General features: G+C 43.9%; 1 protein-coding gene across 3 annotated transcripts in view; it reads right to left on the bottom strand.

Annotated features, from left to right (window-relative positions):
• Positions 1-24,056, bottom strand: part of LOC139581424 (platelet-derived growth factor receptor beta-like) — a 45,583-nt gene that overhangs the window by 1,934 nt on the left and 19,593 nt on the right. Inside the window, exons 2-22 of one of the 3 annotated variants that reach the window (XM_071411179.1) lie at positions 19,697-19,772; positions 19,062-19,343; positions 18,565-18,822; positions 18,034-18,164; positions 14,817-14,982; positions 13,255-13,435; positions 12,724-12,839; positions 12,311-12,434; positions 11,815-12,023; positions 11,427-11,521; positions 11,173-11,305; positions 5,610-5,714; positions 5,346-5,456; positions 4,933-5,092; positions 4,542-4,708; positions 3,929-4,047; positions 3,616-3,738; positions 3,277-3,388; positions 2,661-2,760; positions 2,422-2,527; positions 254-537 (exon numbers count right to left, since the gene is read on the bottom strand). In XM_071411179.1, coding sequence (XP_071267280.1) covers positions 254-537; positions 2,422-2,527; positions 2,661-2,760; positions 3,277-3,388; positions 3,616-3,738; positions 3,929-4,047; positions 4,542-4,708; positions 4,933-5,092; positions 5,346-5,456; positions 5,610-5,714; positions 11,173-11,305; positions 11,427-11,521; positions 11,815-12,023; positions 12,311-12,434; positions 12,724-12,839; positions 13,255-13,435; positions 14,817-14,982; positions 18,034-18,164; positions 18,565-18,822; positions 19,062-19,343; positions 19,697-19,745 — 3,131 coding nt within the window. In that variant the 5' untranslated portion in view covers positions 19,746-19,772. The remainder of the gene's footprint in view (positions 1-253; positions 538-2,421; positions 2,528-2,660; positions 2,761-3,276; positions 3,389-3,615; positions 3,739-3,928; positions 4,048-4,541; positions 4,709-4,932; positions 5,093-5,345; positions 5,457-5,609; positions 5,715-11,172; positions 11,306-11,426; positions 11,522-11,814; positions 12,024-12,310; positions 12,435-12,723; positions 12,840-13,254; positions 13,436-14,816; positions 14,983-18,033; positions 18,165-18,564; positions 18,823-19,061; positions 19,344-19,696; positions 19,773-24,056) is intronic. The other 2 variants (XM_071411181.1, XM_071411180.1) reach the window with 2 other exon arrangements.

Here is a 24,056-nt window from a genome sequence, read left to right as displayed (position 1 = left end):
AGCTATCTAGGCTCATCTTAGATTCCTGCTTAAATATCCTGTGTACTGTATGCACAATCCTTATAGCTCACAATGTATACATGGTAACATAAGACAGCTTTTGTCTCAATCCCACATCTGGCTGTGTGGGTTAGTGTTGTAACAATACAGGTCCTCTAGAGTAAATCTGCCTCATCTGTCCTGCATACCAAGCACTTGGCACACGTCTGCAGTCAGTCAGTCAGTCATATAGCCGTATGTCAGATGGCTATACCTTGCGAGGCTTTTCATTGGAATGTCGTCAGCCTCGGAGCAGACTTCCTCCTCAGGCTTGGGGTCCGGGATGGGTATGATGTAGTCGTTGTAGGAAGCTTCCTCACCATCTGCCTCCGGTCTGAAGTCCCCAGTGAGGGTGTAGGGGTTGGTGTCCTGGGGGGTGGCAGGGGCGGTGGAGGGGGTTAGGGCTGGGGTGGGGAAGTGAGAGGAGAGCCTGGGTTTGGTGCGGACCACGGCTGGGTGGTCACGCTTGAAGAACTCATCGTTGACCTGGCAGTATCTCTACACCAATAAACAATCAATGACATATGTCAACAATCAATAAACACCAAACTGATACATGAATCATACATCCATAAACAATGCATAATTATTTCATATACTCTACCGTTTAAAAGTGTCACGCCCTGACCATAGAGAGCTGTTTATTCTCTGTTGGTTGGGGCGTGAAAGTGACTAGGGTGGGTCATCTTGGTGTTTAATGGTTTATGTTGGCCTGGTATGGTTTCCAATTAGAGACAGCTGTTTATCGTTGTCTCTGATTGGGGATCATATTTAGGCAGCCATTTCCCCTTTGTGTTTCGTGGGATCTTGTCTACAGATAGTTGCCTGTGTGCACACCAGTACCTTCACGTTTCGTTTGTGCTTTTGTTGTTTTGTTTGGTGAGTTTCTGTTTATTAAAAGATGTGGAACTCTACGCACGCTGCGCCTTGGTCCGATTACTATGACGCACGTGACAAAAAGTTTGGTTGTCACTTAGAAATGTCCTTGTTTTTGAAAGAAAAGCACATTTTTTTGTCCATTAAAATAAGATGAAATTGATCAGAAATACAGTGTAGACATTGTTAATGTTGTAAATGACTATTGTAGCTGGAAACGGCTGATTTGTAATGTAATATCTACATAAACGTTGCTACATTTTATCAGCAACCATCACTCCATTATCAGCAACCATCACTCCTGTGTTCTAATGGCATGATGTGTTAGCTAATCCAAGTTTATCATTTTAAAAGGCTAATTGATCATTAGAAAACACTTTTGCAATTATGTTAGCACAGCTGAAAACAGTTGTGCTGATTAAAGAAGCAATAAAACTGGCCTTCTTTAGGCTAGTTGAGTATCTGGAGAATCAAAATGTGTGGGTTCGATTACAGGCTATAAATGTCCATAAACAAAGACCTTTCTTCCGAAACTCGTCCGTCTGTTCTTGTTCTGAGAAATTAAGGCTATTCCATGCGGGAAATTGCCAAGAAACTGAAAATCTTGTACAACGCTGTGTACTACTCCCTTCACAGAACAGTGCAAACTGTCTTTAACCAGAATAGAAAGAGGAGTGGGAGGCCCCGGTGCACAACTGAGCAAGAGGACAAGTACATTAGAGTGTCTAGTTTGAGAAACAGACGCCTCACAAGTCCTCAACTGGCAGCTTCATTAAATAGTACCCGCAAAACACCAGTCTCAACTTCAACAGTGAAGAGGCGAGTCTAGGCAGAGTTCCTCTGTCCAGTGTCTGTGTTCTTTTGCCCATCTGAAACTTTTATTTCTATTGTCCAGTCTGAAATAGGGCTTTTTCTTTGCAACTCTGCATAGAAGGCCAGCATCCCGGAGTCGCCTCTGCACTTCACTTCTCAGTAATAAGAATAGACTGACGAGTTTCAGAAAAAAGTTATTTGTTTCTGGACATTTTGAGCCTGTAATCGAAAACACAAATTCTGATTCTCCAGATACTCAACTTGTCTAAAGAAGGCCAGTTTTATTGCTTCTTTAATCAGAACAATTGTTTTCAGCTGTGCTAACATAATTGCAAAAGTGTTTTCTAATGATCAATTAGCCTTTTAAAATGATAAACTTGGATTAGCTAACACAATGTGCCATTGGAACACAGGAGTGATGGTTGCTGATAATGGGCCTATGTACGCCTATGTAGATATTCCATTAAAAATCTGCCGTTTCCAGCTACAATAGTCTTTTACAACATTAACAATGTCTACACTATATTTCTGATCAATTTCATCTTATTTTAATGGACAAAAAAATTGCTTTTCTTTCAAAAACAAGGACATTTCTAAGTGAAACTTTTGAGCGGTAGTGTATGTCAATGTGGAAACACCTTGGTCCTCAGATGCACAGATACATGTAAAGCGGAAGAACCCTGTATAAGGTACCTTTTTATAGCTGTCTGTGAGCATGTTCCCCATTGTGTGCACCAGAAAAGAGAACTCTGGCCTCCTCTCGTACTTCTCATCCCAGCACTTCTGCATGACTTCATAACTGAAGGACAAGGTACAGAAAATATAAATGTATACTTTCTTAAATTCTCTCTGACACACAATACTAGAATCCTGATGACTCTTTAAGAGAGGTCTTTGGGTGGGATGGTCTTGGTGCCATTCTAGAGACTTACACTTCATCAGTGGCGTGGTTAGGTTTGGCCATGCGATATCCTCTCTTTAAGGCACTGTAGAACAGCTCATTCATGGGCAGATCAGGGTAGGGGGCTCCTCCTGTCAGAACATAAAACAATATTTAAAGGCTGATCAGTCTGAATATACTTTTAAAATCTTAAAGTCATGCTGAATCAAGAGTTTCCAAAAGTTTTGTTTTCCAAGAAAAACGTTTGCAAATCACGCGGCTTCACCCTAAATGAACAACTTCTCAATAGGTGCTCTTGTTGTCACGGCAGTTTCAAAAACGTTAAAAAAATCCCCAAATGAATTGATTATGAACCCTGACTGTAGATAACAACAAGAGCTCATCTGACCCTGAAGACAGACTCAGGATTAGATAATCTGATAGACAACTTCATTGCCTGTCTGTTTAGACAGAGTGAAACCTTTATACGTACATATTAAATAAACAGGGTCATGTAATCAAAGGTTGCACCCATACTACTACTAATATTTCTGAACGTAAATTAACTCCAGGTAATAGGTTGTTTCGGTTTAATCAAACAGTAATCTCTTGTATTCGATCTATCTATTAATAATTAATGGGGTTCTGTTTCATGTATGTCCTTGTACCCAGGGTGAAGATCTCCCAGAGCAGGATGCCATAGGACCACACATCACTCAGGGTGGTGTACAGGTTATGGAAAATACTCTCTGGGGCCATCCACTTAAGAGGAAGGAACGTCTGAGAGGGGGAAGAGGTCAGAGGAAAGATTAGCATCAGCCAGGTACTGAGAAGTAGGTTACAGCAGCAGTTATGGATAATTACAATTGAAGTAGGTTGAAGGTCATAATCTATGGTGTTATCTTACTGTTATCTTTCAACATGTATGTAGTGGTTACCATTATGGTCATGTAATGTTTCATGTGTATGAGTGACCCTGATTGACCCTGAGTGAGCCTGCCACTCACGCTGCCTTTGGAGACGTAGTTGGAGTCATGCATGATGTCTCTGGCCAGACCAAAGTCACAGATCTTCACCAGCTTCCCCTCACAGATCAACACGTTCCTGGCGGCCAGGTCACGATGGACACACTGGGGAGGACAGGGTTCAACAACAGGGTTACAGGGAGACATGGTCAGCTGGGACATTTAGTACAGATGATGAAGTACATTCTATATCCAGGTCTGTACTTTGCTAACCTGGCACAATAAAAAATAATACATAAATATAGAGCAATAAAGTTTTGATTCAACTAAAATAATACAATATAACATCACATACGTTCTTGGAGGCGAGGAACTCCATGCCCTTGGCCACCTGGTAGCTGAAGCCAATGAGGTCAGAATAGCTGAGGGTAGGGCAGTCACTGATGACCAGGGCACTGTCCACTGTGGTCTGGTCTGGCAGGGAGGGCAGAGACATTGATGGAAGGGTTCAGAGGTCAAAAAGAGGAAGGAGACAATGTAAAGGTGAATCGGTTTCCAGGTGTTACACATGGACAGCAAATATAGTATGTGTATAGTGACGTCGACTTGCTAAAATACACAGAGAGGCTTCTGGAGGTCAAATAAACAATATCACTGTCTTTTCCTGTCTGCCAGTCAGTCCGCCCATCCTTTCACATGTGCTTCCCATATGTCTGGCATGCAATAGACAAGAGGAGGCTGGTGGGAGGAGCTATAGGAGGACAGGCTCATTGTAATGGGTGAAATGGAATTAATGGTACGGAGTCAAACATGTGGTTTCCATATGTTTGATGTGTCTGATATTCCATTCCAGCCATTACAATGAGACAGTTCTCCTATAGCAGGCTCCCATGCAATAGACCTACATTGTACAAAGTATACATAACGCTTTGGCTTTGTTATTAGCATGTATTTCTTGGACTCTGTACCTTGTTCCTGGTAAAGGTGGTGCTGGTAGGGCGACTCATAGGGAGAAGGTTGGATGTCAGTGTATTTGATGGTGTCTTTAAGCTCCTGCATGGGGACGTACACCGTGGGCTCGTCCTTACTCATGTCCATGTAGCCACCGTCAAACTCACTGCCAAACGACACGTAGCTGCCAAGATATTTGGGACACATTAGGATAATGGCTGCCAATATATTCGGGAAACATTAGGATAGTGGAAAGAAAACACAAACAAATGTTCAAAGTATGTATGGCCTCATTTTTGTAATTGACAGCTTGTCTTTTTTGCTCCCATTCATATGTGGTTATACATTTAACCTCTACTTTATCTTCCAAACACAGACCTGAGCCCCAGAAGAGGAGGTAGCACTCACCCTTTCCTCTGGCTGAGAGGGGTGCTCCCTCCAGAGACGCGGCAACCAGAGTCCTCCTGGTTCTTCTCAGCGTAGTACTGCAGGAATGTGTGCTTGTTCCTGTGTAAGTAGTCCACCAGGTCTCCATAGCGACAGTACTCTGTCACCAGGTAGAGAGGACCTGAGATGTGAAAGTCACAAATAAAGGACAATCATTTCTCTTCATCAGGGAATCATTTGTGTGTTACACATGCAATTATGTGGTTAATCAAATTGAAAGTTTGTAGCTATGACGTCATAGTCTCCCTAGGCAGATGGGTTGCCTCCCACATTAATAATGTTCCAGTATACATGGTGTTGCCCTAGGCATGGGATTTCAGAGGCTAATGACTTTAGTTTGGGATTGTTGCTGCGGTGATGGGGGCAGAGCTCACCCTGTTTGGTGCAGGCTCCCAGCAGGTTGACGATGTTGAGGTGAGGCCCCAGGTGGCTCATGATCTTCAGCTCTGACATCAGAGCCTGGGTCTCACTCCTCCTGGCTGTGGCTGGTGGTCAGAGGTCAGAGGACACAAAGGTTAGTGAACAGGAAATAAGACTGAAACTGGATTGTTATCTTACCAAACAAACCAAGGACAAGTTGGCTAAAGCAGAAACATACTGAATTAAAACTGCATCTGAAGAGGATTGTTATCACTTACATTTGAGCATTTTCACCGCCACTTTCGTGCTGGACTGGGAATGACCGAGACCGTAGGCAGTCGCCTCGACCACCCTGCCAAACGCCCCGGACCCAAGAGTACGACCTGGAACACAACACAAACATTGGCCAAATCAGAACAGTCAATTTGTCAACGTTTAACTTGTATTCTCCCAATTAAATACACTATCAAACAGGGTGAGCTCTGCCCCCATCACCGCAGCAACAATCCCAAGCTGAACCTCGGCAAGACGGAGCTGCTCTTCCTCCCGGGGAAGGACTGCCCGTTCCATGATCTCGCCATCACGGTTGACAACTCCATTGTGTCCTCCTCCCAGAGTGCTAAGAACCTTGGCGTGATCCTGGACAACACCCTGTCGTTCTCAACTAACATCAAGGCGGTGACCCGTTCCTGTAGGTTCATGCTCTACAACATTCGCAGAGTACAACCCTGCGTCACACAGGAAGCGGCGCAGGTCCTAATCCAGGCACTTGTCATCTCCCGTCTGGATTACTGCAACTCGCTGTTGGCTGGGCTCCCTGCCTGTGCCATTAAACCCCTACAACTCATCCAGAACGCCGCAGCCCGTCTGGTGTTCAACCTTCCCAAGTTCTCTCACGTCACCCCGCTCCTCCGCTCTCTCCACTGGCTTCCAGTTGAAGCTCGCATCCGCTACAAGACCATGGTGCTTGCCTACGGAGCTGTGAGGGGAACGGCACCTCCGTACCTTCAGGCTCTGATCAGGCCCTACATCCAAACAAGGGCACTGCGTTCATCCACCTCTGGCCTGCTCGCCTCCCTACCTCTGAGGAAGTACAGTTCCCGCTCAGCCCAGTCAAAACTGTTCGCTGCTCTGGCACCCCAATGGTGGAACAAACTCCCTCACGACGCCAGGTCAGCGGAGTCAATCACCACCTTCCGGAGACACCTGAAACCCCATCTCTTTAAGGAATACCTAGGATAGGATAAAGTAATCCTTCTAAACCCCCCCCCCCCCTTAAAAGAGTTAGATGCACTATTGTAAAGTGGTTGTTCCACTGGATATCATAAGGTGAATGCACCAATTTGTAAGTCGCTCTGGATAAGAGCGTCTGCTAAATGACTTAAATGTAAATGTAAATGTAAATAAATATTGGCGGTATCCGCATATACAGTGCATTCGGAAAGAATTCAGACCATTTCCCTTTTTCCACATTTTGTTACGTTACAGCTTTATTCTGAAACGGATCTACACACAATCTACACACAATCTACACACAATAACCTATAATGACAAAGCGAAAACAGAAATACCTTATTTATATACAGTGGGGAGAACAAGTATTTGATACACTGCCGATTTTGCAGGTTTTCCTACTTACAAAGCATGTAGAGGTCTGTAATTTTTATCATAGGTACACTTCAACTATGAGAGACGGAATCTAAAACAAAAATCCAGAAAATCACATTGTATGATTTTTAAGTAATTAATTTGCATTTTATTGCATGACATAAGTATTTGATACATCAGAAAAGCAGAACTTAATATTTGGTACAGAAACCTTTGTTTGCAATTACAGAGATCATACGTTTCCTGTAGTTCTTGACTAGGTTTGCACACACTGCAGCAGGGATTTTGGCCCACTCCTCCCTACAGATCTTCTCCAGATCCTTCAGGTTTCGGGGCTGTCGCTGGGCAATACGGACTTTCAGCTCCCTCCAAAGATTTTCTATTGGGTTCAGGTCTGGAGACTGGCTAGGCCACTCCAGGACCTTGAGATGCTTCTTACGGAGCCACTCCTTAGTTGCCATGGCTGTGTGCTTCGTGTCGTTGTCATGCTGGAAGACCCAGCCACGACCCATCTTCAATGCTCTTACTGAGGGAAGGAGGTTGTTGGCCAAGATCTCGCGATACATGGCCCCATCCATCCTCCCCTCAATACGGTGCAGTCGTCCTGTCCCCTTTGCAGAAAAGCATCCCCAAAGAATGATGTTTCCACCTCCATGCTTCACGGTTGGGATGGTGTTCTTGGGGTTGTACTCATACTTCTTCTTCCTCCAAACACGGCGAGTGGAGTTAGACCAAAAAGCTCTATTTTTGTCTCATCAGACCACATGACCTTCTCCCATTCCTCCTCTGGATCATCCAGATGGTCATTGGCAAACTTCAGACAGGCCTGGACATGCACTGGCTTAAGCAGGGGGACCTTGCGTGCGCTGCAGGATTTTAATCCATGACGGCGTAGTGTGTTACTAATGGTTTTCTTTGAGACTGTGGTCCCAGCTCTCTTCAGGTCATTGACCAGGTCCTGCCGTGTAGTTCTGGGCTGATCCCTCACCTTCCTCATGATCATTGATGCCCCACGAGGTGAAATCTTGCATGGAGCCCCAGACCGAGGGTGATTGACCGTCATCTTGAACTTCTTCCATTTTCTAATAATTGCGCCAACAGTTGTTTCCTTCTCACCAAGCTGCTTGCCTATTGTCCTGTAGCCCATCCCAGCCTTGTGCAGGTCTACAATTTTATCCCTGATGTCCTTACACAGCTCTCTGGTCTTGGCCATTGTGGAGAGGTTGGAATCTGTTTGATTGTGTGTGGACAGGTGTCTTTTATACAGGTAACGAGTTCAAACAGGTGCAGTTAATACAGGTAATGAGTGGAGAACAGGAGGGCTTCTTAAAGAAAAACTAACAGGTCTGTGAGAGCCGGAATTCTTACTGGTTGGTAGGTGATCAAATACTTATGTCATGCAATAAAATGCAAATTAATTATTTAAAAATCATACAATGTGATTTTCTGGATTTTAGTTTTAGATTCCGTCTCTCACAGTTGAAGTGTACCTATGATAAAAATTACAGACCTCTACATGCTTTGTAAGTAGGAAAACCTGCAAAATCGGCAGTGTATCAAATACTTGTTCTCCCCACTGTAAGTATTCAGACCCTTTGCTATAAGACTCGATATTGAGCTCAGGTGCATCCTGTTTCCATTGATCATCCTTGAAATATTTACCACATGTGGTAAATTCAATTGATTGGACATGATTTGGAAAGGCACACACCTGTCTATATAAGGTCCCACAGTTGACAGTGCATGTCAGAGCAAAAACCAAGCCATGATGTCGAAGGAATTGTCCGTAGAGCTCCGAGACCGGATTGTGTTGAGGTACAGATCTGGGGAAGGATACCAAAAAATGTCTGCAGCATTGAAGGTCCCCAAGAACAGAATGGCCTCCATCATTCATAAATGGAAGAAGTTTGGAACCACCAAGTCTCTTCCTATAGCTGTCAGCCCAGCCCAGCCAAACTGAGAAATCGGGGGAGAAGGGCCTTGGTCAGCCAAGTGACCAAGAACCCAATGGTCACTCTGACAGAGCTCCAGAGTTCCTCTGTGACGATGGGAGAAACTTCCAGAAGGACAACCATCTCTGCAGCACTCCACCAATCAGGCCTTTATGGTAGAGTGGCCAGATAGATGTCACTCCTCAGGAAAAGGCACATGCCAGCCAACCTGGAGTTTGCCAGAATGCACCTAAAGGACTCTCAAACATGGTGGTGGCAGCATCACGCTGTGGGGATGTTTTTCAGCGTCAGGGACTAGGAGACTAGTCAGGATTGATTAAAACACACTATTTTGCAATGAAGGTCTACAATAGCCTCAACAGCACTCTGTAGGGTAGCATCATGGTGAATCCGGAAGACAGCTAGTTTCCGTCTTCATCTGGGTACATTGACTTCATTACAAAACCTAGGAGGATCATGATTCTCACCCCCTTCCATAAACTTGCATAATAATTATGACAACTTCCTGAAGACATCCTCCTACCTATCAAAGCCCTTGCAGCATCAACTGACATGTTGTCCACCCAATAGTAGTTGACTCAAAGAGAGAGACAATAGTTGAACAGTTTTGAACAAATTCATTTCTTTAAAATTGAAGGAAAAGCAAGAGAAAGCAAGAGAGAGAGATAGATTTAGTTATTTATTTTTTCACTTTCACTTAGCGAATGGAGCTAGCTATTTTAGCCTACTCAAACACCCGGCTAAAACAGAGAGGGATGCTATGTTAGCCCGCTGGCTATGGCTACTCCAACTCTTCCAAGTTAAGATAAGCTTTTGGTTTAAGTAATTTATTGCCACCGGGGCCCACCGGTGTAACTGCTAAACTGTTTACTGACTGTACACTGTTCTGCATGATTGCAGCCGGTTTACTAACGCGTTAGTTCTAGTAGGTACACTACATTACCAAAAGTATGTGGATACCTGCTCATCGAACATCTCATTCCAAAATCATGGACATTAATATGGAGTTTTCCCCCCTTTGCTGCTAACAGCCTCCACTCTTCTGGTAAGACTTTCCACTAGATGTTGGAACTTGCTGCAGGGACTTGCTACCATTCAGCCACAAGAGAATTAGTGAGGTCGGGTATTGATGTTGGACGATAATGCCTGGCTCACGGTCGGCGTTCCAATTAATCCTAAAGGTGTTTGATAGGATTGAGGTCAGGGCTCTGTGCAGGCTAGTCAAGTTCTTCCACACCGACCTCGACAAATCATTTCTGTATGGATGTCGCTTTGTGCATGGGGGCATTGTCATGCTGAAACAGGAAAGGGCCTTCCCCAAACTGCCACAAAGTTTGAAGCACAGAATCATCTAGAATGTCATTGTATGCTGTAGCATTAAGATTTCCCTTCACTAAAACTAAGAGGCCTAGCCTGAACCTTGAAAAACAGCCGTTATTCCTCCTCCACCAAACTTTACAGTTGGCACTATGCATTGGGGCAGGTAGCGTTCTCCTGGCGTCCGCCAAGCCCAGATTCGTTTGTCAGAATGCCAGATGGTGAAAGGTGATTCATCACTCCAGAGAATGAGTTTTCACTGCTCCAGAGTACAATGGCTGCAAGTTTTACACCACTGACATTAATATGGTGACAACGATGTAGGCTGTGTGTAGCGGTTAGCGGTGATGATATAAATGTTTGGCTAGGAAAGTTTTTTTTGCCTGGTCACAGACAGCTGATGTGTTGTGCACTGAAGTCCACAAGCAAAGCGAAAAGGTGAGGAGGAGAGTGCGTAGATGCGTGAAGGAATTATACAATGAGCAAAATGATCATGCTGTTTGTATGTGGCTACTATGAAACTGAACTGTGTTTGTGTATGATCCGGTTGTGTATTCATTCTGCCGATTCTGTTAAAAAACGTTTCTTAAACGGAAACAAACGGAATGAAACAGGGATAAACATACCTGAATGTGCAAGGCGGTATTGAATGTATCAATGTCTGTCACCTTGGTTACCCACATTTCTCTCAACCTGTGCAAACTTTCCTTCACAGGCTAGGTTCTACAACCTCATGATGGGTATATGGAACATTCTAGTATCATGTAGTAGCCTAAATCTATCGCTGTTACATTGAACTTGGATGAATGAAATACGAATGACAGTCATCCATTATGCTGTAATAGAAATAAGGCCATTCTCATGAAAAAAATAATTGTCCTCCCTCATCTTAAACGGCACCGACCACCACTGCAGTGTATATTGTACATTGGTACCCCCTTCTCCCGTGGTTCCTGGTCCTTACCCAGCACCAGGCTATCTCGGGCCATCTCCCAGGCCAGGTCGTAGGGCAGGTGGATGGGGTCGACGTAGATGTACTCATGGCCATCCAGACTCACCGACTCTATCACCTTCCATCTAATCTCATAGCGAGGCTTCTGAGGCAACACAGAATAGTTAGAGTTACCCAATCACTCAGGGACATTGAGATACTATGAGTGAGTTGATAGTAGTTGTTGTTTAAACATTATTCACTGTCTCTTCTCTGTGTAGTCTCACCTTCCTCCACACAGCGATGAGGATGATGATAGAGGTGATGAGGATGACCACCAGGGGTAGAACCGCAGCCAACACTGCCACCTGGGAGAACAGAGCTGGAACACAACACAGAACATTAACATCCAACTATTACATAGTAGAAATACAGTAGTCTACAGATTTTTTCCTAGTATAACATTTACCCAGAACATAAACTATGAATTATCAGATTTGTTAGTACTGGACTGGAACCAAGAGCCTGCATACCCTGCAACTCTTCAGGACTTGAGTTGCCTAGTTTATCCTTCCTTGAATAGAGTATGTGGGTATAGATACATAGAACCCCATAGATAAAATAATGTCTTCATAAAATAACATCAATATTTTGTCTTCTATTTGAGATACGTACTGCTGGACACCAGTTTGACGTCTCTCTTCCGGACTCCTCCCTCGTTGCTGGCCTCACAGCGGACGGTCACCTGCTGGGGCTTGTGGAAGGTGACCTGGCTGCGGACCTGGCCCACCTTACGGCTCTCATTGAAACTGGTGTTGGTCTGGATACTCAGGGTCTCAGGGTCTGACACCAGGGGCTGCCACACTGTGCTCCGGTTACTGCACCTGGGAGAGATGTTCTAATGATAATCAATAGTGCAGTAGTACAGGTGTACGTACTACTACTACTACCTCTACTCAGTTGTGTCAGCGGTAAATGCTGTCAGCTAATGCCCTCAGAGCAGACTCGAGTATAGAAGCAGTCTAATAACCCATAGTTGGCCTGACTTCAGTTTAAACTGCAATTACTAAAACACAAACGGCAGAAACGAGTGTAAGCAAAGTGTTCCCTCTAGTGTTCACAGTGTGACAGAGACTGTGATGATGATGATGATCATGATGACATGACTCACTTGAGCATGCTGTCACAGCTGAAAAACTGTATGGAGGGGGAGGGGACCCCCTCGGCCACACAGATCACTGCATGCCTCTTCCCTGGGAGGTGGTGGTCCGACAGGTCTGTTATCTGAGGGGGAACTACACAGACAGGGATAAAGGGTTAGGAACTACATATCCCCCGACTCTAGATGATAAGTGTAGGTCAATGTTGAGCCATGTTGCCTCTCCATAGTCTTAAGTCTAAATATACTTTTTATCCTCATCGCCTCTCCTTTATTTGCACTGATCTCAAAGCGTAGGGAGGGTGAAAAAAATGGACCACGGTGGATGTAGTTCTTTGAAATTAGTGCTGATTACGAAAAGGAGGAGTCACATAAGACTAATGAGATACACCCCAATGGTTTATGTTGCTTTGAAGGGTACTCACCTTTGACCTCCAGATCAAATGTCACTTCCTTGGTGTCGTCTCCGTTGGCGACGAGAACAGTGTAAAGTCCCTTCTGTTCCGTCCTGATCCTCACCAAGGTCAACATGCTGACGTACCTGAGTTAGAAGAGAAAAGGAGAACCACACCGTTATAAACGTCATGAAATCATTCACAACTGATCCTGGATAAACCATATTTTAGCAGGACTAAAGCATCTTAATCAATCCATCAACGTCTGTAAGACCCTAAGACCTTCTGAGACATCCAGTTCCTATCAGTCAACGCAAGATAATACCAGCAGGTAACCCAATCCTCTCAGACAGCAAGGCTACATCATTTAACCCCCAGCAGGAACCAGAGAGGGTAAATTCCCCAATGAGTGGCTAACGTGATGCATTGCATACCATGCAAGTGTACTTGTAAATCCTGTTGATCTGTTGTTCTGCTTTCATGCAATGACAAATAGACCAAGTTATTGATACATTCAATCTCCAAATTGATTAGAATTGATGATCGTCCAGGTGGTCTGACCTGGTCTCGTGCTCCTGCCTGGTGATGACGGTGTTGTCTCCGTTGACGGTGGCGTTGTCTTTGGTCCAGCGAACACGTGGAGCGGGGTAGGACTCGATCTCAACCCTCAGCTCTACGTTCTGGTGCAGCTGGGCCGAGACGTTACGCTCCTGGACAGACCTCAGCTCCACGAAGCCTCGCTCTGACGGAGGAGGAAGGTTGTCATTAGTGACCACATTATAAGTAGAGCACCTCTGTTTACTTCCTGAAAGAACATGTGGCCTGCAGGAGGGAAGAAATAGACTAATAGGATAGAACTTCCCTTGCCTGGGTGAAAGACTGGCACCCAGGCAAGGGAAGAAACCATTAGGCCTTTACATCGTGATCCATAGCTCTATACTTAGTGCTCTTATAATCTGGTGCCCAGTATGGAATAACCTATACACCATGAAATCAAAAGTACCTTATATTAAATGCACTGTACTCAGTTTATTTTATTGCTGTAATCAGTTTATTGCTGATTAGGTACAGTGTTCTGTACTGTATACAATGAGGTAGTTATTGTTTACACTGCTGCTACTCGCTGTTTATTATCTTTCTATAGTCATTTTATCCCTACCTACTCTACATGTACAAATTACCTCGTCTAACCTGTAACCCTGCACATCGACTCGGTACCGGTACCCCCTGTATATAGCCTCGTTATTTTATTTTTTTACTTTTTTTCCCCAAGATTTTTTACTTTAGTTTGTTTAGTAAATATTTTCTTAACTCTATTTCTTGAACTGCGTTGTTGGTTAAGGGCTTGTAAGTAAACATTTCACGGTAAGGTTGTATTCGGTGCATGTGACAACTACAATTTGATTTGATTTGATTTGATTGATGACGTGCTCTATTGAACTGGTTGGAACGAGGATCTGTCATTTCCAGTGGGCTGTCCAGAGCATTCGTCCAGAGCACTGGAGAGAGACAGATTCACAGCAAGCATACCCTGGCTCTGAATTAGGCAGTTTATACATGTCTGGTTACTGTGGCCTAAATATAACACACCTCAGTGGGATCAGAGTAAGCAGAGGCACGACTGTAGCTTAGGCTATATCCAATACTCAAAGACGGAGAAGGTGAAAGAGAGAAATGTTGGTTTTACCCTTCAAAAAACATTGTTGACTTTCAATTTACAGCTAGTTAGCTGCAGTTAAGTTGAATGACTTTAAATCATTTGAAGTAACTTCAGAAGTTAAAAACACAGATAAAAAAATATTTCCAGTTTGCACTGCTGTTTCTGATTCTATACAAACCCTCAGATTGGAGAATTTTGTAGATTAATGTTATTAAAAATAATAATTCAATATTATTTTGATTTTAATTGATGGTGATCTCACAAAACACAGATGCTTGTATCCTCAAGCTACATGAAAAAGTCAAATAAATCAAATGTGGTTTATTTGAACATAACTCTCTCTCACCTAGTGCATGGAGGTTCATGTTATGAATGGTGCTCTTTCAGTCTAAAAAAGACTCATAATAATAAGCAATCCAGTCATAGTTTGTTTTGAGAGAGTCTCTCCCTGTCTCCTTCTCACCGAGGACGGTGATGTTGATGTTGGCGGTGGCCCTCTGGTCCTGGACACTCTCGTGAACGTGACACACGTACTGCCCCGTGTTGGCCAGCGTCGCCTTAGAGACGGTGAGGCAGGAGCGCATGCTCTGGGACGACAGGATGTCGGTCAATGGCTCGATGAAGTCCACCTGGCAGACACAGGAGAGGAAAGGGATGCATCAGTAACATTTTGAGGTCTGTGAGAAGACTATTGAAGTACAAACTAAGTAATCATAGCCACGGGAAGTACGGGTGCTGGAGGTGCTGCAGCACCCCCTGATAAATTGAAATACATTTCCTCAAATTACATTAAACAATATCAACTTTGTTCCATTGTGGCAATAGACATATCATCTATAGAAGTGTCTTGGAACCACTAAACCTGGTAATTTGACTGTTAAAGGAAAATTCCACACAACTATATTTTGGTATTTGTTTCATTAGTCCATTGTTGATATAGTCCCACAATGTTTTGCATGTCAGAAATAAAGTTTTCTAGGTATTTAACTTTCAAAATACACAAATACAGCCAGTATGATGCATGTTGCGTCATATGATGCAAAACACAGCATCATATCATGCAAAATGCATCATACCGGCTGAATTTGAGTATTTTGAAAGTTATATATCTTGAAAACATGATTGCTGACATGCAAAAAAATGTTGGGGTGGAGTTTTCCTTTAAACACTAGCAATGGCTGCCAGTCCTGACTGGAATGGGGACTGCCATCTATGGATTATATTTCCATGGTTTGCCTCTCGCAAATTTCTAAATACAATCGCGAGAAAAATGTACAGTTTGGAAAGCAAATGCCTACTGCTGAAAAGATACGATTGATCGTTTGAGCGATTCTGAGTGAACAGCACCGGTGAGAAAGCTAGGCTTCATCGTCAACACTGGGTTAGCCAGTGCCACTGGAACGTTTATTTAGTAGCCTACTGAAGCCTATAATATACACTGCTCAAAAAAATAAAGGGAACACTTAAACAACACAATGTAACTCCAAGTCAATCACACTTCTGTGAAATCAAACTGTCCACTTAGGAAGCAACACTGATTGACAATAAATTTCACATGCTGTTGTGCAAATGGAATAGACAAAAGGTGGAAATTATAGGCAATTAGCAAGACACCCCCAATAAAGGAGTGGTTCTGCAGGTGGTGACCACAGACCACTTCTCAGTTCCTATGCTTCCTGGCTGATGTTTTGGTCACTTTTGAATGCTGGCGGTGCTTTCACTCTAGTGGTAGAATGAGACGGAGTCTACAACCCACACAAGTGGCTCAGGTAGTGCAGCTCATCCAGGATGGCACATCAATGCGAGCTGTGGCAAGAAGGTTTGCTGTGTCTGTCAGCGTAGTGTCCAGAGCATGGAGGCGCTACCAGGAGACAGGCCAGTACATCAGGAGACGTGGAGGAGGCCGTAGGAGGGCAACAACCCAGCAGCAGGACCGCTACCTCCGCCTTTGTGCAAGGAGGAGCACTGCCAGAGCCCTGCAAAATGACCTCCAGCAGGCCACAAATGTGCATGTGTCTGCTCAAACGGTCAGAAACAGACTCCATGAGGGTGGTATGAGGGCCCGACGTCCACAGGTGGGGGTTGTGCTTACAGCCCAACACCGTGCAGGACGTTTGGCATTTGCCAGAGAACACCAAGATTGGCAAATTCGCCACTGGCGCCCTGTGCTCTTCACAGATGAAAGCAGGTTCACACTGAGCACATGAGCACATGTGACAGACGTGACAGAGTCTGGAGACGCCATGGAGAACGTTCTGCTGCCTGCAACATCCTCCAGCATGACCGGTTTGGCGGTGGGTCAGTCATGGTGTGGGGTGGCATTTCTAAGTGGGGCCGCACAGCCCTCCATGTGCTCGCCAGAGGTAGCCTGACTGCCATTAGGTACCGAGATGAGATCCTCAGACCCCTTGTGAGACCATATGTTGACACATGCACATTTGTGGCCTGTTGGAGGTCATTTTGCAGGGCTCTGGCAGTGCTCCTCCTTGCACAAAGGCGGAGGTAGCGGTCCTGCTGCTGGGTTGTTGCCCTCCTACGGCCTCCTCCACGTCTCCTGATGTACTGGCCTGTCTCCTGGTAGCGCCTCCAAGCTCTGGACACTACGCTGACAGACACAGCAAACCTTCTTGCCACAGCTCGCATTGATGTGCCATCCTGGATGAGCTGCACTACCCGAGCCACTTGTGTGGGTTGTAGACTCCGTCTCATGCTACCACGAGTGAAAGCACCGCCAGCATTCAAAAGTGACCAAAACATCAGCCAGGAAGCATAAGAACTGAGAAGTGGTCTGTGATCACCACCTGCAGAACCACTCCTTTATTGGGGGTGTCTTGCTAATTGCCTATAATTTCCACCTTTTGTTTATTCCATTTGCACAACAGCATGTGAAATTTATTGCCAATCAGTGTTGCTTCCTAAGTGGACAGTTTGATTTCACAGAAGTGTGATTGACTTGGAATTACATTGTGTTGTTTAAGTGTTCCCTTTATTTTTTTGAGCAGTGTATATATATTCCTACTAATATGTGCAATCTGTGTCTCTTCATTGGCCTGTTTGCATTCAATACCAGGTCGTTTTTATTGGTCTCAGTTTGTCACTGTCAGAGTAGACACTTATTTCAGTAATTTGTGGTATTAAACAAATATTCTACTATTGTTTTCTGTCATAAATGACGAAGAATTGCATGAAATGCATTCATAAAACCTTTTTTTTACCCTGCTAAAAACCTTTGCGTAGAAATTTTTAAAACGCCTCTGCTCAACTGTACCCCACTATGCAAACGAGATTATAGATGCATGCAATGCTTTAATATAAAGGGGATAAAAAATATTGAAAAATTACTCAAAACATCTTCTGCAGTTAGTCCCGCGGCTATTTAAGTAATATAAGATTCGACAAGTTTAACAAGAAGTTTTGATTTTATACACTTATGTCAGTAAAATCCTATAGCAAGGGCCTTCAAACTTAAAACACTTTTAACACCATAAATTTACTGTATTATCAATAATGATATGAAAACCATGTGTCTGTTGTGAGTGAGATTGAATGGGGATTTAACACATCTAGGTGTGGCTGAACAGACATCTTGATGTAATTTACTCTATGTCTCCCCGGGACGAGTGAAGGGAAAGTCAAACAAAAGGCCTTTGTTCTCCTCTCCTCTCTTCTCTCCCACTCACGTCTCTGTTGGGGTAGTCCCAGGAGAAGAAGACCAGCTCCACTCCGTGCACCGTGCAGTTCACTGTCAGAGGCTCGCCCTGCTTCAGCACCGTCTTAGACGCATTGATGTAGGCGTCGATTGTCTCCGGGACTAACTCGGGAAGTGTGTGGAGAGAGAGGGAGAAAGGAGAAGAGGGAGGGAGGGAGGCAGAGAGAAGGAAGGAGAAAAATAGTTCATTGTTATTTTTGAGTCTGAGATACAACATCTTGATAGCCTTTTAAGTGAGACCAATAGATGAATACCCTTGTGCAATACTGCAATACTTTGCTAAATTCAGACATGCACATCAACAATGGAGTACAGTACAGTGCATGTAATTACAACCCGGGCAACATTTACATGGACATTGCATTATTGTAATATTGATGTTGATTAATGTGCATTGTCCCCTATAAATAAATAAATAAACAAGCTATAGGTTTGAGCCGACAATAATGTTCTTCTCTATACCAGGCCCATCGCCGACCCCTTGCCCCTTCCAGGTACCCACCAACAATACTTAAGACGTAGAAGGCCTGGGACTCTTTCTCCTCCCCGTTCAGCTCCCCACGACACACATAGGTCCTGTCCTCCAGGGCTGCCCTGTAGCCCTCACTGGGGATGTAGACCCCCTTTAGGTGCATGTCACTGTCCGTCTCGTAGAGGGTGACGTTGATCTGGGGGTTGGTGACCACACAGGGGATGGTCCCCTCCTCGCTGGTCTTGGTCACCATGCCGTGGGAGCTCTCAATGAACCACACTTCAGGGTCTGTGTGGAGGAGAGGGAGAGGAAGACTTAGCTGGAGGGATAAGATAAATATTTTCACACCATGTGAGAGATGAGAAGATTTAATTCATATCATGATTGAACCAAGATATTGAGGCCTAAGAGCTGAGATTGCTGTTACAAGATACAATATTTACCTGGGAATTGGGAACAAAACATTTGACTAAGCTAACCTAGGTTATTATCTGTGACAGAGTGTATAGTTATGACGATGTTCTCACCCGGCACGAAGACTGCCACCTCTCTAGACTCCTCCGTCCAAGCCTCAGCACAGACGTACACTCCTGTGTGTCTCCACGTCACGTTGTCCAGAATGAGAACACTGGTTGTGTTCTGGTTCTCCACTCCAAAATAGGGAATGTCGTCATTCCGCTTGAACCTCCATCCGACTGTCCCCCAGCTGGAACAGGTGAAGATCATGGAGTCGCCCGGTGTCATGACGACCTCGCTGTTGCTAGGGGAGATCTCCACGCAACGGTACTCAGGGCAGAAGTGCAAAATAGCTGCAGTCAACACAAACAAGGAAAGGTCAGGTTTGGGGTCAAACAGCTAGATCCCCAGGTCAAGGGTCAAAGGTTAAAATAGCAATAACAACTCAGAAATCCATCCAATTACACAGTGATGAGGGATGTGAAGAGTCTGGAGGTGAAAGGAGGAGGGATGATAATTATCTTTTTAAACTGATACAGGCTCTTTGCCTTCCATATTAAAGAACGCCGGCAACAATCTCAATGGCAATATAGCTGGATACTAGAGCTAGGCTTTTTTCCCCTACCATGTAACCTGACCAGGAAAGACCCGGACCCTAGTCAATACAGTATATTTTTATGATATTTCATTAGGTTGTTCCTCTCACCTGTTATTAGGGCTGTCAGATGGATAGGGAACACTCTGACAGTCCTCATGGTGACAGGCTGCAGGAGAGATGTATTCTGCAAACATATTCAAAATAAAAACACTGAATATTCTAATCTACATGATAGCCCTTGTTTTTATTCATTACATTCCTTCCAGTATATTGAGCTTTACCCGTGTGTTAAAGACAAAACCACACACACACTCCCCACACAGTCAAAGGCTGATTCACAGTCAAAGGTTGATTCACAGTCAAAGGCTGATTTATAGTCAAAGGCTGATTTGACAAACAAGTTGATTGAGAGAGAGATATAGATGACTCCAAGGCTAGTGTTTGGGTGTTGTTCCCTCCTACGCTAGTTAACCAGTGAGCTCAGTCATCATGATGACAGCTCAGAGCTCTGGACATGGGGAGAGCAGGACTCACAGTTGGTCCGAACATTCTGAACTCATAACATCTCATTAATATCTCTTTACATACACAACTGATACGCTCATATCATGATGGATGTCTTTTACCCCTGGAAGACCAACAGGGTTAGGGTTAACAAAGTTGGGAGCTTACAATATAAATCACATGTCATGACTGCACAATCTGTTCCTTATTCAAAAATACTATTTTCCACAGAAAGAGCCCTGGCCTAATCATAGAAATAGAATAAACAGAATAGATGGGGCTCTTAGAATACAATGTAAGGTCACTCCCCTCTCAAAAAGAGATGGATTTCTGAACACAACATTCCGGTTCTATGTTCTGAATGAGTTCACAGGAGAGGTATGTGATGGCTCGCTGAACACGGACAGAACAATGTTGGAGAGTTTTTGTTCTTGTTTTGCCAGTGTTCTGTCCAACTAACAAACAGGTCAGTGTGTGTCGCTCCTTAACACTCAGTCAGAAACAATGCTGCTGGGTCTAAAACTATTCAACTGTTGTGTCGAACCACTAATTGGATTCCAAGTAAACAAATGTAATTAGGCAAAAGGGGCGACCACAAAACAGCAACAACAAACCAGATTTGGAGTTTTGTTTATAAACTGATGGTGTGCTATGGTGATACAATGTGTATCTTTGTGTTTTAAAACTCAACGTTGAGGCAAAATCTTAAATGATACCCTATTCCACCATATAGTTCACTACCAGACCCCTTTAGTAACATTCCCCCATATAGTTCACTACCAGACCCCTTTAGTAACATTCCCCCATATAGTTCACTACCAGACCCCTTTAGTAACATTCCCCCATATAGTTCACTACCAGACCCCTTTAGTAACATTCCACCATATAGTTCACTACCAGACCCCTTTAGTAACATTCCACCATATAGTTCACTACCAGACCCCTTTAGTAACATTCCACCATATAGTTCACTACCAGACCCCTTTAGTAACATTCCACCATATAGTTCACTACCAGACCCCTTTAGTAACATTCCCCCATATAGTTCACTACCAGGCCCCTTTAGTAACATTCCACCATATAGTTCACTACCAGGCCCCTTAAGTAACATTCCCCCATATAGTCCACTACCAGGCCCCTTTAGTAACATTCCCCCTTATAGAACACTACCAGGCCCCTTTAGTGACATTCCACCATATAGTTCACTACCAGACCCCTTTAGTAACATTCCACCATATAGTTCACTACCAGACCCTTTTAGTAACATTCCACCATATAGTTCACTACCAGACCCCTTTAGTAACATTCCACCATATAGTTCACTACCAGACCCCTTTAGTAACATTCCACCATATAGTTCACTACCAGACCCCTTTAGTAACATTCCACCATATAGTTCACTACCAGGCCCCTTAAGTAACATTCCCCCATATAGTCCACTACCAGGCCCCTTTAGTAACATTCCCCCTTATAGAACACTACCAGGCCCCTTTAGTGACATTCCACCATATAGTTCACTACCAGACCCCTTTAGTAACATTCCACCATATAGTTCACTACCAGACCCTTTTAGTAACATTCCACCATATAGTTCACTACCAGACCCCTTTAGTAACATTCCACCATATAGTTCACTACCAGACCCCTTTAGTAACATTCCACCATATAGTTCACTACCAGACCCCTTTAGTAACATTCCACCATATAGTTCACTACCAGGCCCCTTTAGTAACATTCCACCATATAGTTCACTACCAGACCCCTTTAGTAATATTCCCCCATATAGTTCACTACCAGACCCCTTTAGTAACATTCCACCATATAGTCCACTACCAGACCCCTTTAGTAACATTCCACCATATAGTCCACTACCAGACCCCTTTAGTAACATTCCACCATATAGTCCACTACCAGGCCCCTTTAGTAACATTCCCCCATATAGTTCACTACCAGACCCCTTTAGTAATATTCCCACATATAGTTCACTACCAGACCCCTTCAGTAACATTCCACCATATAGTTCACTACCAGACCCCTTTAGTAACATTCCACCATATAGTTCACTACCAGACCCCTTTAGTAACATTCCACCATATAGTTCACTACCAGACCCCTTTAGTAACATTCCACCATATAGTTCACTACCAGACCCCTTTAGTAACATTCCCCCATATAGTTCACTACCAGGCCCCTTTAGTAACATTCCACCATATAGTTCACTACCAGACCCCTTTAGTAACATTCCACCATATAGTCCACTACCAGACCCCTTAAGTAACATTCCAACATATAGTCCACTACCAGACCCCTTTAGTAACATTCCACCATATAGTTCACTACCAGACCCCTTTAGTAACATTCCCCCATATAGTCCACTACCAGACCCCTTAAGTAACATTCCAACATATAGTCCACTACCAGACCCCTTTAGTAACATTCCACCATATAGTTCACTACCAGACCCCTTTAGTAACATTCCCCCATATAGTTCACTACCAGGCCCCTTTAGTAACATTCCACCATATAGTTCACTACCAGACCCCTTTAGTAACATTCCACCATATAGTCCACTACCAGACCCCTTTAGTAACATTCCACCATATAGTTCACTACCAGACCCCTTTAGTAACATTCCACCATATAGTTCACTACCAGACCCCTTTAGTAACATTCCACCATATAGTTCCCTACCAGACCCCTTTAGTAACATTCCAACATATAGTTCACTACCAGACCCCTTTAGTAACATTCCACCATATAGTTCACTACCAGGCCCCTTAAGTAACATTCCAACATATAGTTCACTACCAGGCCCCTTTAGTAACATTCCAACATATAGTTCACTACCAGACCCCTTTAGTAACATTCCAACATATAGTTCACTACCAGACCCCTTTAGTAACATTCCACCATATAGTTCACTACCAGGCCCCTTTAGTAACATTCCACCATATAGTTCACTACCAGACCCCTTTAGTAACATTCCCCCATATAGTTCACTACCAGACCCCTTTAGTAACATTCCACCATATAGTCCACTACCAGACCCCTTTAGTAACATTCCACCATATCGTTCACTACCAGACCCCTTTAGTAACATTCCACCATATAGTTCACTACCAGGCCCCTTTAGTAACATTCCACCATATAGTTCACTACCAGGCCCCTTTAGTGACATTCGAGATGCAGACATATTTTGTTACTTTAAAGGCAGAGATCAATATGGGTCAAAGGTGGCATGGCTCATCCCTCACTGACCACATACAGCCAATAACAGAGCAGGAATGTATTCCTGAATAAACACTTCATCATAATCTTGGAAGACAGAGGGAGAGATCTAGAACATAGAGAATGTGACGGAAGCAGGGAAGTAGGGGTGGAGGGGAGGAGGAAAGGAGGGGTGGTTATTGTTGTGGTGGAAGTGCGGGGGGGGTTAAGGGGTGCAGCAGCAGACGTCTGGAAACAGTTAAGGATAGATCACAGCCCTGTATGCAGGACGAGGGTGGGAAACAGAGAGAGGTTGGATGAAAGGAGCCTTGGGAAGAGAGGCAGGAGAAGGATGAGGATGAGGAAAACCTTTGAAGGATTCAGTGGATAAAATAATATATATTCAAAATTATTTGGGGCACTAAAATGTGTTTATTTCTATTTTGAACTGGATGACTGAAAGTGTACTATTAAAGGCATGTGTAGTAAAACTTCTCCAAATTCTAATCTAATCATGATACATTTGTGGCACAAAGCAAACTTTCATTAATTGTCCCATACATTATATTCAGGTTGAAATACTGTAAATGTATGAACTGTTCTGTTAGAAGTAAATAACAGAATCATAAAATTCTAACGTGTGTTAGTTTGCTTGCTGTAAAGCTTACTGTAAACCACTTTGGGTATTGTAGCCTATGAAAGGTTCTAAATAAATAAGATTAATTTCTTATAATGTTAAATCCCCTGATTACCCAGC

This window comes from Salvelinus alpinus, chromosome 7 (genome assembly GCF_045679555.1).
Source record: "Salvelinus alpinus chromosome 7, SLU_Salpinus.1, whole genome shotgun sequence".
Taxonomy (NCBI): domain Eukaryota; kingdom Metazoa; phylum Chordata; class Actinopteri; order Salmoniformes; family Salmonidae; genus Salvelinus; species Salvelinus alpinus.
Note: the sequence above shows the minus strand (reverse complement) of the source record. Positions and strands in the feature narration are given on the sequence as shown.